Source organism: Colletotrichum acutatum, assembly GCF_030867785.1.
Source record: "Colletotrichum acutatum strain CBS 112980 chromosome Unknown BDZ83scaffold_35, whole genome shotgun sequence".
Taxonomy (NCBI): Eukaryota; Fungi; Ascomycota; class Sordariomycetes; order Glomerellales; family Glomerellaceae; genus Colletotrichum; species Colletotrichum acutatum.
In genome coordinates this window covers 296,944-312,610 of record NW_026849029.1, presented here as the reverse complement: position 1 = coordinate 312,610, position 15,667 = coordinate 296,944, and the positions used below count along the sequence as shown (strand labels likewise).

General features: G+C 53.2%; 4 protein-coding genes across 4 annotated transcripts; 3 read left to right on the top strand and 1 right to left on the bottom strand.

Annotated features, from left to right (window-relative positions):
- Positions 1–908: 908 nt before the first annotated feature.
- BDZ83DRAFT_575142 (SWIRM domain-containing protein) lies at positions 909–2,186 on the top strand (the record flags this gene model as incomplete). Its single annotated transcript, XM_060504780.1, has 1 exon — positions 909–2,186. One exon carries the CDS (start codon positions 909–911, stop codon positions 2,184–2,186), a length of 1,278 nt encoding a protein of 425 aa, XP_060366199.1.
- Positions 2,187–5,443: 3,257 nt separating this feature from the next.
- Positions 5,444–8,400, bottom strand: BDZ83DRAFT_272712 (P-loop containing nucleoside triphosphate hydrolase protein). Its single transcript, XM_060502070.1, has 4 exons — positions 8,289–8,400; positions 7,812–8,105; positions 7,378–7,748; positions 5,444–7,319 (listed from the first exon to the last, which is right to left on the bottom strand). The coding sequence occupies exons 1-4, from the start codon at positions 8,289–8,291 to the stop codon at positions 5,555–5,557; spliced, it is 2,433 nt and encodes an 810-aa protein (XP_060366198.1). The 5' UTR covers positions 8,292–8,400; the 3' UTR covers positions 5,444–5,554.
- Positions 8,401–9,759: 1,359 nt separating this feature from the next.
- BDZ83DRAFT_575210 (transcription factor SPT8) lies at positions 9,760–11,812 on the top strand (the record flags this gene model as incomplete). Its single annotated transcript, XM_060504784.1, has 2 exons — positions 9,760–11,525; positions 11,581–11,812. 2 exons carry the CDS (start codon positions 9,760–9,762, stop codon positions 11,810–11,812), a joined length of 1,998 nt encoding a protein of 665 aa, XP_060366197.1.
- A 1,215-nt stretch (positions 11,813–13,027) lies between these two features.
- On the top strand, positions 13,028–15,323 carry BDZ83DRAFT_272538 (sugar porter family MFS transporter). Its single transcript, XM_060502069.1, has 4 exons — positions 13,028–13,494; positions 13,546–13,555; positions 13,614–14,372; positions 14,432–15,323. The coding sequence occupies exons 1-4, from the start codon at positions 13,126–13,128 to the stop codon at positions 14,968–14,970; spliced, it is 1,677 nt and encodes a 558-aa protein (XP_060366196.1). The 5' UTR covers positions 13,028–13,125; the 3' UTR covers positions 14,971–15,323.
- The last annotated feature ends 344 nt before the right edge of the window (positions 15,324–15,667 follow it).

Genomic DNA, 15,667 nt, shown 5'->3' with positions numbered 1-15,667 from the left:
CATCTTCTTCACCCTACCTAACCCAGTCTACTCCTCTCACCCTACCGTGCCTACTTACTCCTCCTTCTACTCCTCCTCTTCATCCTGTCCTCATCCTCCTGCCCAACCTGACCTGGCACTCACTCGTACTCTCCTCCTTCAGTCACCCATCATCCACTTTGCGCCAGGCTTCGCCTTAATCCAGTCCTTATTATTCTTCTTGCTGCCCTCCGAGCCACGCTTTGCGCTCCCTTCTTTCTTCTTCCTTTCTACCACTTCCCTCCGGTTACCGTGTCAAACTTCAACATATCAAGCTCTCGAAACTGTGCGGTTCATCTGCCCAGTACTCATCGCCACTACCGTACTCGAACCTTTCAGCTGGTACATACCGCCACCAACCCGCCCCTCCACACAGATATCAGTTCGCTTCTGTCGCCGCGCCCCGCCCTGAATAACAGTATTTATCCATAGAGTGCCCTTTCGCTCCTCGTTTGACATTGACGCACATTTCTGTCTACTCTTGATTCAATTCAAGTCAATGGAGGCTTGTGCTTGCCATCGAGCGCACAAGTAACTGGTCGATTGCATTACTCCCACTGTCCACCATCCTCAGCACGGCTGCGTCAGCACCCGACCGCAGTAAAGCGACACTCAAACAAGCTTCCCGCAGCGAACGTCATCATCAATTGGGTCACAAATCCCCCCTACTGACGGTTCTCGCTCCTCCCAACACAATCAACCAACTGCTGGTCAATTAAATCTCTTTCAAAGGCAGTCGGACGCTTGAAGCAAAAAGTTGCTTTTTCAATCCCGTCTTCAGCCCTGAACACGCAATTGTTCCTCCGCTATCCACCGGCTTCCCTTACACCCGATATACCCCAACTCCGATATCTCCATACTCCGCCTCGCCACCACCAACAACATATAAGATGGCTGACAAACCCAACCATACCGCCGCTCCGCAACCTACAAGAACCTTTGACTCAACTCACACTACCCAAATCCCATTCAAGTTCTCTAGGATGCAACCGTCTTCATCGACCTCAATTTCACAAGCAATGGAGCCCAACTACCACATGACGCCGCATCAAGCGACAACGATGGCTCGAGAGCCGAAGAGGGCTTTCGACATTAGCAATCTAATGTCTCCTCCAGAGCCAGTCCCATATGACAGCTTCAGCCAAGGTCAACAAAACACGGTACAGGCTGCACCGGGTGCTTCTCAGGCCAGCGAATCATCCAAGCCCCACATGCCCATGTCGCCTCCAGTCTCGCCTTACATCACAGAATCCAACAACATAAACATTCCCGGAACGCCTTCAAAGGATCCAATCCTATACCCTCGTGAGGATGCTGCTTCGAGTCCGACACAGCCACCTCTCTTCCCCAGCACCGAATCCATCGAACACAGACGTATTGTCGACGAGCACATTGTTACGCGACCTCCTGGCCTATTCCGCGAGGGCTCGCCTCCTCTCAGAGAAGACTACGAATTAGCTCTGCAACTCAAGTCGCAGGTCATGAGACTCTTTGCGAACAAAAGGAAGTCTTGGTACGAGAAGGAAAGGGACCAAGTTAGAGCCGACCGGAAGCTGAACCACGCCCGTTGGAACAGCGTCGTGCGATATCAGACTATCGCCCCAGCCAAGTCCGCACCCGTCAAGGCCTCCAAACCAGCAGTTAGCAAGCCTAGGGTATCGTTATCCTCAAACCCCAAGCCTGAACGCGTCGTCAAGGCTCAGGCTCCGCGGCCCATCCGCACCAGCCCCCCTACTCGCCATGCTCGCCGCGTCAGTTCGACTCCGGACCCTGCTCGTCGTATCGTGGCACCGAACAGAGAGGACCGCGACTTTGCCGCTCTTCCCGACTACTGCCCCCCGACTTCTTCGCTGCCAGACAAGCCCAACTGTTTGAAGGTAGACTGGAAAGGCGCCCCCATCGACCTCAGCGACGACGCCAACGTTCACTTGCTTCACCCTGACGAGGTTAGTCTTGCTGCAAATCTTCGACTCGACTGCGCCACCTATCTTACCAGCAAGCGACGTATTTTTGTCCGTCGGGTCGAGTGTGCGAAGGTTAGCAAGGAGTTCCGCAAGACGGACGCTCAGCAGGCCTGTAAGATCGATGTCAACAAAGCTTCCAAGCTTTGGACAGCTTTCGACAAGGTCGGTTGGCTCGACCTCAAGTGGACGGCCAAATTTCTTTGAACATTGCTTCAAGCATCTTGTTCTTCAGAGCTATGCATCATCTGGCATGATGCATGGTGTTTGACCCTGGTATACTTATACCTACCAACGTCACGTTTCGAAACTATTTCCACGACGCAACTCTTACGATGACTTGAATAGACTTACGACATACAAAACATGAGAAGAGCTCAAGTTATCCCCTCGTTCTTTTTTCCTTTTTGGGGGCATTTCTTTGCATACAGCGATTTAGGCTTTGGATTGGTTTCTTAATCCGGATTTCCTACTTCCAGTATCATGGGACATGGTCCTTCACTTTTCTTTTGTTCAGCGAGAGCGTATTTCAGGTTTCATTAGGTCTTGATATTTTGGGTCTGTTTCATCACATATGCGGCATCACATCACGGACACAGCCATTTACTACATCAGAGCATTAGGGACAACTATCATGATACCCGGAGTGCGACAGAAATCTGATCACCCCAGTCTTGTCACCCCACTCCATCACAATTTCCTTTCTTTGGTTTTGCATTTGGGTCAATTGGTCATCATACCCCCTTTTCATCAGTTTTGGTTCAAGGTCATTTGGTTTCGGGTCGGGCAGGTTACGTTCGCGGCTATTGTATCAGCACGTGGCTGAGTCGCTGGGATAGCTTGAAGACTGGTTACGGCTGCGTTGTTATCGGGTGGAACACAGTTGCGGTACGGCAGCTATTTCTCTACTAGGAGAAATGAAGGGTCTCAGGTTCAATCACGACACGATATTTTGTCAAGTATTTCACTATGTGATAACCGTCAATAACCACCTACCAGGATTGTCGGGTAAATTTAGCAAAGTGCATATGCCAAACTCATACAGGATATTTTGTGACAAAAAAACCAAAACATCAATACTACCAATCCTGTGACTATCGCAGGCTGTGAAGCTGTGATGGTGCTGGCAAGAGGTTGTCGAAGATCCTAGCTCAGCCCTATGAGATGGACATGTACCAAAGTTGTTTTCTTCCCCGTTTTCCCTTCCCTCTTTGGAGGGGCGTGTCAAAACTACGGTTCTCCAGCGGAGCCCAGGTTCTGTTGATCGACGCGGGGGTGGGGGGGATTGAACGTTCGGATCGAGCCAGCGCAGGTGTCAGTTGCTGCACCGTCATGCTAGGGCGGCACGGCGGTTGGGCGGAAGGGAGCCTTGGCTGGCCCCCAGGAGTGCCGAAGGCTCGGGGGGTGGGTGAGTGTGCCGGTCAACGGGTTCGTATATCTCTGCCTCAATTGCCTGAACTGCCTGAGGCACATCTCATCCCCGCAGCATCACTCATCTTACTCATTTGGCGGCACTGGGGACTATTTACTCATCCGCACATTTCTTCCCCCGATGAAATGCCTGGCGAGGGCAAGTCAGCCTAGTGTGCTTTCTCGCCTCGCTAACCTTGTTGTCGAGAATGCTTCATGGCGGTTGGCAGCAATCTTGTCTTGTCGACGAGGTGGCCGACCCAGGTTCATCCCGACTCGCTCACTCGCATTCTCTATGGAAAGACGAACACCACCCAAATAAATTACCTAGTGATGAATTCGCTTGGAAGCGATTCGTCTACGAGACTGTAGATGGTCGACGAGCATGCTCACTCATCTCCTCTGACCGTCGTTACGGGACGATATGATGGGATGAGCAATGGCATTGGCCACTCAGACGGCACAATCGACTACGCTCGGGTTAGGAAAAATCAATGACGATGGCACCTGGCTTAACTTTCTTCTCGAGGTTCTCTCCCTCGGACCAGATCCTCAACAGAAACGGTGAGAGACGAGGTGCCTGCTGAATCTTGTTCTCATGAAAGCTCGAGACCACGATGTGAGGAAAAGTAGGAAAGATATGTCGTGCAGTCAGAAATATGTAGATGCTACACACTGACATCACCTCGAATCGAATCGACTCGATCTGACTAGAACTGCTTGGCACTCTAGCAAAGCCGTCTCGGAAAGAGAGAGAGATTCCTCTGCCGTGAACTTCTTCCATTCCCGCTTCGTGCCAGTGCAAGAAAATTTTCGCTTCCGCCTTCCGGGGGCCCTAGGATTGCTGCCGTAGCCCGCAACGGGTGTGGCCCCTACCATCCCGGACGCCTCGTGCTGTGTGGGCAGGTTCTGTTCAAATGAGGAGGGGGGTGTGCAGGTAAATGTAAGTGCGTCCGTCTCTTTGCAACTTATTACCGTGGTACTGGTGTCGAAGGAAGGGGTCCTCATGGCCTGAGGCAAGAGGATTGAAGGTCACTTTCATTCATCTCGCAAATGCACGATAAGCTATCGATAAGACGGACGGGAAACACTTCTGGAAACAACCTCAAGGTCTGAGAGTTCGGCCTCTTTCTTTACAAAGTCTTTTGCAGCCGAATGGTTAGTTGGGCCGCAAAACGTTGCGCCATGATGTCAGGTTGAGTCCTGGCAATTTTTGACGTCAACTCGATGTTTTGATGGCGAGCACGGTTTTCTGAAGGAAGACTGACTGGTTGAGCCATGCCCAGGGAGACGGTTCCGCGTTGGCCTGGCCAGTGACGTCTGTTTCTGGATGATTAACTTGGCCACGCTCACTCGTACTTAGCTTTGATGCAGTTCCGTGTACGTTGAAAGGCCCCGGGCGAGATCATCGGAATCTATTACGTTATGCTCTCTCCAAGCTTAGCTAGCTACTGCCTGGATCTGTGATCTGCCTTTGTGGCCTCGCCTTGCTCTTGTAGGCGTCGGTCTTCAGCCAGCATCGTACGCTGTGTGCAGTTTGAATCCTGGACCCATACTCCTACCCTTCAATTCCCTGCTTTGAGGCGTCCTCCCAGCCCACCACCTTAGAAGTTGCTCAGGTCTATGAGATCTTCCTGCGCTGGTGGCCTCGAAATGCTCGTCGGGACGGGAAGCTCAGAAATGGTCCGCGCGTTACTGTCGGTGGACACGGGACTGACCGAGAGCTCGCAAGAGCCTCTAGATACCAGATCCAGTTAGCATTCTTCGTCAAAAGGCTCGGGGCCAACGTACCCGTGGCACTCTCGGCCGCATGTTGCTCCTTGTGCACCCGTTGGTCGCCCGCAGCGCATACTACAGCCTCCTTTACCCGCAAGTCTTGCCCAATCACCCGGCTGCCGGATGCGAATCTCGCTCTCGTGCGCTTTGCAGAAGATGGGGATGTAGTCTGTGGGCGGAGCCTCCATCCTGTTTAAGACCTCGCTCCAGATGGGTCGAGCTGACGATGCCAGCAGATTCTGCATGTCGCCGAGGATGACCAGCAGGTGTCGAGGACGGCTGAGGGCGACGATGGCGCGTCTCAGGTCGTTGAGGAAGCCCGAGTTCGGTTTTGAACGGTCTTCCGGGCTTCGGGTGATGGAGATGAGGATGATGCGGTTCTCCCTGCCCTAGTACCCGTCCACTGTCTGGACCTCGAGCCCGAGACGACCGGCACCGGGAGTTTGGCGGAGGCTGTTTTCGATGCAGGCCTTTTGTCCGCTGTAGAAGGTCAGGATGGTAATTTCTGCCGGGCTTGTGCCGTTGGACACCAGGTGGTTGTACAGCCCGACAATCATGTCGGCTTCGAAAGTATTGACTTTGCTGCAGTACCGGTTAGACGACTCGGGGCGTTGATGGTTGAACCACAGCACGCTCTTCAAGCCCATACCCGGGACAGCTTCCCGGTCCAACGTCGAAGGGTGGTCCACCAAAAGAGGATACCATGCGCTCAGCAGCTTGCGAATGTCGGGCGCCATGCGTCTCTGCACCTGGAGAGTGGAATGCTCCAGGCCGCGCTCCACGAGCCTCTGAAACAGAGATACGTTGAGGTAGAATGGGGGCTTGCTGAGCTCCAGGCAGTCGGCGTGGGGCGCCAGCTGCGTATGGTCGCCGATGAGGATGATTTGCTCTAGGGAGGGGAACAGCGCGGCGGTGATGTTTGCTTCGCGGGTCTCGGCGGCTTCTTCGATCATCATGATGCGCGGCCGCAGCGCAGCGATGAGCTCGCGGTACTTTGTGAGGCCTGTTGTCGTGCAGCCTATGATGCGGGCCTTTGACGCGCGGACCGCGGTGATGTCTTCTTGCCAGCGGGTCACCTTGAGCTTCTTGACGACGTTATCGAGTTGCTTGAATATTGCGGAGAGGGCGAGCTTGGTTGATGTGATGTATCTACGTTCGAGGTAGTGGTATACCATGCCGCGATACTTTGGCGCAATCGACCAGAGGTTGCCATTCTTGGCGAGCAGCTCTTGCGCCAGCTTGTGGCTGAGAGCAACACCTCTCGAGTATTTGATGCTATTCCAGCGCGCGATGAAGATAGGCTTGCCCGACAGCTGCTCTTTCTTCTTGTTGGCGGAACCCTTCTCGCTGACACCGGGCACCGACGATGCTTCGTCATCGTCAACGCCGTCGCCGAGAGGAACGTGGATGCTCCTATGAGGTATCTTGGCGAGCAACTGATTACCGAGCCACGATCCCAGCGGGTGTTGGGGTCCCTCCCCGGCAATGGATCCGACGACGCCGTCCCAGCCTTTCGTGACGGAGGCATGCTGCTCCGCGCTGATCAAGCCGACCTCGCGGAAGTGTTCCGGTAAGATTAGCTGCTGGTGAACGGGAGGGAAACAGCGCTGGAGGGGAAGCTTCACCTGCGACCTGAGGGAGACGAGGCGTTTCTCGAGCGCGCTCTTGCTCCACGTCTTGTCACGGGACCGCATGCGGAGGTTGAAGAGCGTCCGGCTGGCGACGACCTCGTCCTTGGCCTGGCCGCCGAGGCGTACAAAGTCCACGCCGAGCTGGTGACATCTGGCGAGGAGCTCGTCGACGGTGTCATTCTTTTGGGCCGTGACGATGATGGGCACATTGATGCGTTGTGTGCTTAGCAGAACTTTGAGCGCGGCCATGGACGTGTGCGTCTTGCCTGTTCCGGGTGGGCCTTGGACGATGGCAAGCTCCTTTGTTATCATGCGCTGGAGGGCTTGTAGTTGGGATTGGTCTAGTCTTGTCTTCGACTGGATGTGGTTGGGTATGTCGCCTTGTTTGGGGATGGTTATGGGAACTGGGTGTTGAAGACCGTCATGGAGGGCTGAGATGTCCAATGTGGTGGATGATGGTGGTAGTGAACTAGGCATGTCGACGGTGTTCAGCTGGCCGACGAAGTACTTGTCGAATGGTGAGCTGAGAAAAATATTAGTCCAGAGACTCTCATAGAGTTTTGGAAATGCCCTCGTCTTACTCGTCTTCTGCCGTCTGCTTGAGGCCCTCCAAAACGTGTCGTACGGCTTCAAAGTAGTTTGAGCGGGCTTCGACCATGACATACTCTTGATCCAGCTCCATGAAACCAGCAGTGATACTGGGATCGGAAAATTCAAGATCCAAGGGAGGAGGCGCCGTTGAGTTGCCGGCGAGTTCATCATAACGACCCGTCACCACTGCCACGATGCACTGTGTTCTGAAGTGGTCCGAAGCGGGGGAGAGGGCTACTATTGTGCCTGGGACTACGCGCTGAGATGCCGGCCAGTTGATGAGTTGCCGGGCGCGGACGGCGGAGAAGGTGACGCGGACCATGACTCCGAGGCGTATATTGTTGATTCCGCAGACAAAGACCTTTCGGTATCTCCTATCAGGTTCAATCCCATACTGATTGTGAATACTTAGTAGATTGCTTACATCGGTGTATATGCACGTCTCGGTGCTCTCTGCCATCTCGGGGGCGGATTTGTATTCTTGAACGGCTCTCCGGAGGGGCTCGGAGCCCTCGAAGCGTAAGAGATCGTACTGGGCCCGGAGATACGCGATTTTCGTCGGGTATACGGCATTGAGACCGTTGTTCTTTGGGAGGGTGCATGATTCTTTTATGATCTCCTCTGCCCGTGGCAGTTCGGGTGTATCGCGCCAACTCATCCCGGCATGCGGGTGGGTTTGAGGTGAGATGGCCGTAGTTTCGCGGTCAGGGGGATGTTTCTGGGACATGATTAAGTGCACTTTCGGAGGGAAGATCAGAATGTTGAGATTGTAAGGTGAGAAAAGTAGTGACCGGTTTGCGAGATTGAAGAAAGAAAGTCCCCATAAGCTTCAGCTAAAGTGCAGCACTTGCTACTAATGAGGAATACACATATGTTTCAAGAAAGAGACCTGAAAACGCACCATATTCGGGAGTTAGACTTAATATCCAACATGAACTCGATGGACCCATGCGCACATAAAGAGGGCGGTTTACCGGCGGTTTACCAAACGTAAACATGAAAATCCGCCACAAAGTTGAGTTAGTTGATAATTGCAACTACTTTCAGGGAAAAGGGAGCGTAATGATTGCGAGGGAAAAACTTTTGGCATGCTAGCTTGTTGAGAGCGGTAAGGTACATTATCTCAAGCGTTTGCAGAACAACGCATTCTTGGCAAGAGGCTTATGCATCGACGGCTTCCTACATCATAACCTTGCAAAAAGACCAAGCGAAGATACAAACGATGCAGTGACAGACATTGTATGCTCTTGCTGAACAAGATATATACCCGTGACATGTCAGGAAGGGCCTCTGGCATGTAGGCTGCAATTAGTTTGCTGAAAACGTAGCGAGGCACAAGCCCTTGTCGAAAGCAACCGCGGTAAGTCTGAGTCTGGCTCCATTTCCAGAGACTTTCCGCGAAATTTTACTCGAGCGAGGAGGGAAATGAATGGGTATGAAAAGAAACAAAGATGATTGTCCGTTGCTTTGATGCAGGTTGGCAGTGTCAACGTGTACAGTGGGCTGGAAACGATCTCAACATGCTCGGACACTCATAGATGCTGGTAATACCTGGCAGAGCTCGCGACTCAGGGAAGAGAAACGTCGGAAGGGATGCTCAAGAAGGAATGTCGTTGAGAGGTTGTTGGGATGCCGATGGTCCCGGCGGATCCTCAGCTGGGCGGCGCCGAAGTTCTGCCGTCACGGCCTGCCCGGCCAAAACAACCGGCGCTGCTTCCGCTTCGGAGCTCTATCGTAAGGGATGCGCTGGTGCTGCCCCAGGGGATGCTAGCGCGATTGGCCTTGGTAACCTTGTCGTCTCCCCGCCGTAATCGAAAGCTAAACTGCCCTGGCGAGGCAAACAGCACAGGCACACAGGGTGAAGTGGGCACAAAGCACCAGGGCGTCCCCACCGAGCTGAGCTTCTGAGGTGCTCCAACCCAGCACGTCGTCGCGACCGCAGCTTTCGCGACGATTCCATGCGCAACGAACATCAGTAGCGTCCACCAATCACTCATCTTCTGCAACCCATTGCCGCCAACTTTGTTAATATAACCTCTTTTTATACTTGAAATGGAACGGTGATTCTTACACTGCGAAATTGCAAGATACATATATAATCGCAAACGAACCCAACCGCTTCTCCAACCCTTGCGCAGCCCTGCCGACGCCGCGGACTTTCCGATTGCGCGACCCTCCTGCGCTCTGCTTGCGACCTAATCGCTCTGCATTGTTTGCAATCCTATACACCGAAGCTTCAACATGGATGAAGACGATAGAGGTATGTCTCGGGGCCTTATGTTTCCTAGAAATCCGCTGACCTGTCCGGCAATCCAGACTCAAACGCGAGCTCCGACAATGACCAAAACGATCAGAACGACCAGGACGAGGTCATGGAGGACGTAGATGATGCCGAAGGGGACATGGAAAACGAGGAGGAAGATAACGAAGACGACCAGGAGGATAACGACCGCGAAGAAACGGGCGATGATACGCAAGAAAAGGGCGACGACGCAGCTGCAAGAGACGCAAGAGTGCCCTCTAGAGCTGGTTCGGCCGGCGCGGGGGCGTCGCCAGGGATAAAGAGCGGATCTCCACTGCTACCCTCAAGTCTATTCCCAAGCGTCCGACCTGAAGCCGTCAATGCCCGGCTGTACGATATTGTTCCTACGATGGCTGCGCCGCAGGCGACGAGTGTCAACGCAGTCGCCATCACGCCCGATCTTAGGTTCTGGATGACAGGAGGCTCCGATGGCTATATCCGAAAGTACGACGGTCCTGGGACAATAAACGGCAAGCAACTCCTCACCGTAGCGCAAAGGCACCCCTTTGTCGATAGTGTCGTCAAGGCGGGCATTTTGATGTCATACTGGGAGAATGAGGAGCCAGGCCCGCCGAATCCTAGAGGGAACGAGGAACACATCCTATCGCCCGTTTACTCATTGGCTGTCCACTCGCAGGCGCTATGGCTTCTTTCGGGTCTCGAATCTGGCGGCATCAATCTCCAAAGTGTAAGGCATGACGAAGGAAAGCGCATAACATGCCTGCAACAGCACACTAATGCTGTGAGCGTGTTGACCCTGGCACAAGACGAGAAGAGCGTCCTGAGCGGCAGCTGGGACAAGAACATCTTCGACTGGGATCTCAACACTGGCGCTGTCAAGCGTTCTTATGACGGTAGCGGTGGTCAAACTTCTGCTATTGAGCTTCGCCCAGTAAATGGTGCACCGATTCCAGCCGAGGCAATGGAGGAAGAAATCAAACCTGACCCGACCTTTACCTCGAATAACAGTAAACCTCAGAACGGCACTCTAGACGATACCAACGGTGTTGAAGCTCCGCCTCCTGCGTTGGCTGGCGAGGGTGCTGAGGGACAAGCGTCACCCGCACATGAGTCGCTCTTTGGTGGCAGTGACACAGGCTCGCTATTTGGCGATAACGTGGCAGGCAACTATGGCGGCGATGACGATGATGAATTTTCGAGGGCGATGGGAGACATGGGAATGCCCACTCTTCATGATGGCTCAGGGCAGGACGGCGGTATGGACCACTCTGCCGATATCGATATGACAAATGCCTTCAACGCCGATGCCACCCCGGCGCCAGCGGTCCAGGCACCAGGAAGCAGCAGTCCTGAAGCCACAAGAAATCAGCCTCCAGCACCGGCTCTAGAAGCGACTGCGACAGATATTCCCCCGGCGCTAGACGGCGCAGGCGATGCTACGACAGAGCTGCCTGTTCCCGACTTTCCAGAAATCCCTTCTCTACCCGATATGCAGACAGATGATGCAAATCCTGGGTCACCTTCCATGATTTTTGCCTCGGATCCTCCTCCACCGGCTATGGACCCAACTCAATCAGCGGACACGGTCTTCTTCTCCGCAGCCATTGATGGCAACATCAGACTATGGGATCGGCGTGTCCAAGACCCCGTCGCAAGGATAGGCAGTCAGCGAGGCGTGCCACCTTGGTGTATGGGTGCCTGTTGGAGTCCGGACGGCAACTGGATCTACGCCGGCAGGCGAAACGGAACGGTGGAGGAGTACAACATCCACAAGGCCAGAAGCGGCTGGGCGCCGGAGAGGACCCTTAAGTTCCCGGCCGGAAGTGGAGCCGTAAGTGCGGTTCGGGCGATGCCAAACGGCCGCCATCTCGTCTGGTAAGCTCACAAAAGCCGGCATGCAAACGTGATCGTGAAGCTAACACAAGCACAGCGCTTCCCATGATATTCTTCGTCTGTATGACCTCAAGGACACCCGGGCTTTCAAGCATTCCACCGTCCCCTTCTTGATTATTCCTGGTCCGCCTAGAGCTGGTGTCATTTCGTCACTCTATATCGATCGAACGTGCCGCTTCATGATCTCAACTGCTGGAACGCGCGGCTGGGAGGGTACGAGCACCGAAGTTCTGATTGGATACGAGATCGGTGTCACCGAAGAAAAGTAGGACCGTACACTTTGACTCTTGGTCGGCAGTTGAGGTTATGGATTTTGGTCAAATTACACACTGATGATGTGAGACAGAGAAATAAAAAGAGAGATGCAGAGACGGAGTTTGGAAAAAAAAAATATATATCGACGTGCAATTTGGAGTCTAGCGGTGACTCGTCATAGAGTTATAGCGTTGTCAAAGACTTTGAGACTCTCAAGGCTTAATATCAATACCCATCTACTAATGCCCTGCAGAGCTCTAGAATGGACCATGTAATCCCTCTCAACATTTGTAATTCAAGGCCCGGTAGCTCACCGCCGTCATGATGTAGACCTAAACTATGTCACCATGAGCCCGCGTCCTCATCTTTAACAATGCCTGGACGCTCAGGCCAACATCGGTCGACAAGCTACAATCTACTCACTAAATTCAAATCAGAAAGCTCAGACGGATTGATTTTCATGTTACATATCTGTAATTGAGATGCAAAAGGCCAGCTGTTTGAGGGAAGGGAAGTGGAGTGGTTCTTGTGATAAGATAAGGCACCTCTTACAAGGAGCTCATAGTCGAGCGAGGCACGGTCATGATAGACTCTCTAGATATCGAAAGCTAGGTTAAGATTAGAATTGGCCTCTCACCAGCGGCATAGATACTTGGCAATAGAAAAGAAACACGATCAACCACACGTCAACAATATCATGCTAGACGAGCTCTTTGTATTTGAGTTTGCCTTACAACCTCTAACCTATCTCATCATAAGCGTTTGCAAGTTCCCAACAGTGAGATGGTAAACAGAAGATAGGCCAGTGGTCAAATCAAGCTCGGGACGAGGTCTCGGCATCACGTCCCAAGGAATTCCCCGCCAACCTCAAAGCTTACGCAGGGGTTCACTGCAAGAACGGTTGGGCCGCTATCTCCAACATCCCGCAGCGGTCTAGCGTATGCTGACCACCTCCCCACCTCCCTGATAAGCCCAGAAGGCGGCGTGTGCGCCCAGGCTGTTTACCCCGGATTGGCTCTCGTTTTGGGCCCAGTAACCTCTGTCAATCTTCAACATACCATACCTAGTCTGAATACCACCCAACCACCTCCGCCCCCCCCCTCTTTCCCCTGTTGAGCCGGAGATTCTCATATCTCTGTAGACCTCCTGACCACTCCCTGCCCTGGATTCGAATCCCGTAGTCGATAGAGGCTAGCCACTCGGGGCTCACACCGGTCTTTGCCGGGGATGAGGGGTCCCGATACCGTGGTGCCCGCTCAACGAGACGCAAAGCCCGGCCGGGTCATCTGCATTACGGCTGCTACCATTGAGGGGAAATAAGATCATCATGTCTCCTCCACACTCACGTTCATCCGCAAGGGCTGCTACACAAGACGACGAGATCCAGCCTCTCTTGCGGGGAGTCGATTCTTCATCCTGTAGTAATACCTCCGCGATGGCGTCCAAAGATGTCGAGACCATTGTCGTTGCTCCGGACGCGAAGCCCGGCGCCGATGATGCTGCTCTGGCCGAGGCCATCCGCCTCGAGCACAACCTGACCTTCTCTCAGGCCGTCAAGCTTTACCCTGCTGCCATTGGATGGTCTGCTTTCGTGTCCATTGGGGTCATCATGTTGGCGTTTGATCCGCAATTGCTCGGAAACCTCTACGCTACGCCTCAGTTCCAGAGAGATTTTGGTTATGAATATGAGGGTTCCGTAAGTTGTTGTCTCCTCTTAAACGTGAATCCTAAAACTAACGTGCTACAGTATATCATTAGTATGTCTTGCACTTGAGTTCTTGTGCTGGAACATCTGATTTATTAACATGTATTCAGCTGCTGCTTGGCAGACCGGACTTTCCATGGGTAATCCCGTCGGTCAAGTTGTCGGTGCCCTCTTCGCTGCGTACCCCATGGACTGGTACGGCCGAAAATTGACCTTTGCCGTGTGCGTGGTTCTCACCGCGGGTATCGTCTTTATTCAATTCTTCGCACGCTCATTGCCCGTCCTCTTAGTCGGTGAGCTTCTCGGCGGTCTCGTCTTGGGCATGTATGTTGTCATCGCCCCGGCATACGCCTCCGAAGTTTGCCCCACAGCTATCCGTGGTCACTTGACGTCCTACGTGAATCTCTGCTTCGTCATGGGCCAACTTCTTGCCAACGGCGTCACAGCGGGAACTTCAAGGCTTGATACCCATTGGGCCTATTCTTTGCCCTTTGCGCTCCAATGGTTCTGGATTCTTGTCATCCTCCCCGGCCTGCTCTTCGTTCCAGAAAGTCCTTGGTGGCTGGCAAGGAAGGGTAGAATGGACGATGCGAGGAGGAGTCTAGGCCGTCTAGCTTCCAAGCAGGTCAATGTCGACGCTTCTTTGGCCTTCATCGTGGAAACCGACAAACTTGAGCAAGAGCTGGAAGCCGGAAGCACATATTCAGATTGCTTGAAGGGTGCCAACTTAAGGCGGACGGAAATATCTGTTGGTGTTTACTGCACTCAAGTCCTCAGCGGTATCTATCTCATCAACTACGGGACATACTTCTTCCAGCAGGCCGGTCTGCCTACTGACAAGGCATTCGATATGGCCATTGGCTTCCTTGGTAAACGGCTAACCATTTGAGTTCCCCTCGAGATCCTGAGCCTTGACTAACTTCCTTAGCTGTCGGATTCCTTGGCACCGTCATCTCGTGGTATTTCTTGATCCACTACGGTAGACGAACCATCTACATCACTGGCCTCGCCGCCTTGGTCTTCTTGCAGCTCCTCATCGGCATCCTAGACTGCGTTCCCGGACGTCCCTCTGGCGTGGCATGGGCAGAGTCATCACTCATGCTCATTTGGAACTTCGCCTACGATCTGTCCGTGGGTCCCGTATGCTTCGTCCTCATATCAGAGGCCTCGGCCACCAGAGTGCGATCCAAGACAATTGCGCTCGCCACAGCTGCCCAGGGTGTCTTGGGGATCATCATGACCGTGGCGATCCCATACATGATCAACCCAGATGAGGCCAACATGCAGGGGAAGCTCGGCTTCTTCTTCGGAGGCCTGGCTGGGCTGTGCTTCATCTGGGCCTGGTTTCGCGTTCCTGAAACGATGGGCCGCACGTACGAAGAGTTGGATATCCTGTTCGATAGAAGAGTTCCGGCGCGTGATTTCAAAGGTTATATTGTCGACGGTATGACTTCTGCCGATCACTAAGACGAGCAGCACTCTAAATGAGGCTTTAGAGTGCGGCGCGGTCACCGCAGCTGGCACGATAACGATACCATTTTGATTTTTGATTTTTTTTGAAGGCATGTTACATATCCAATGAGCTTCTGCTCAAGTACTCTTCGATGATCCTGACCTTGTCACTCATGAGTTGAAGGAGCCACCCAAGTGGCTAGCATGCGCAGCAGTCAGCCAATTATCCGAGCAGCTAGAACTACGTGATCACTTCAGCTTCTCTATTTCGGACTCTCTTAGTACGTTTTGGGCGTTCAAAGTGATTATTCTCAAGTCACTGGCATTGTATATCTCAATTGCGACTGCACATGCCTTGGTAGCGGTGAGACGATGACATCCTTTGGGTCCTCCGTGACTAAGTCAGAGACCTCCGTGGCCTTTCCAAAGTCTTCCGCAACTGAGAATCAAAGGGCGGTGCCCAACAGTCTTACAATGATGTTCTTGACTAAAGGCAGCTGCGCCACCCGGACAACGCCCCGTCAGGAAACGGCGACGCCAGCAATCCTGTCAGACATCTCAAGCAACTGCACTGCAGGTAAGAAACTGTATAAGAACTCAATGACAGCAAAAACCGGGTTGCTAGACTCGAATGTATCTCGGTGTAGGAAACTGTGAATTGGTTCATTGAAGCTACGTTGTGTTCAGGTATCTCAACACCCTTCACTCTCGC

Excerpts from the sequence above, each read along its gene's own strand:
- BDZ83DRAFT_272712 (XM_060502070.1), bottom strand. Across the intron at positions 7,749-7,811 it reads AGACGTGCATATACACCGAT|GTCTTTGTCTGCGGAATCAA; the intron begins GTAAGCAATCTA and ends AGATACCGAAAG. Across the intron at positions 7,320-7,377 it reads AAGCAGACGGCAGAAGACGA|CTCACCATTCGACAAGTACT; the intron begins GTAAGACGAGGG and ends TATTTTTCTCAG.
- BDZ83DRAFT_272538 (XM_060502069.1), top strand. The coding sequence starts at position 13,126 with ATGTCTCCTCCACACTCACGTTCATCCGCAAGGGCTGCTACACAAGAC. Across the intron at positions 14,373-14,431 it reads TATGGCCATTGGCTTCCTTG|CTGTCGGATTCCTTGGCACC; the intron begins GTAAACGGCTAA and ends TAACTTCCTTAG.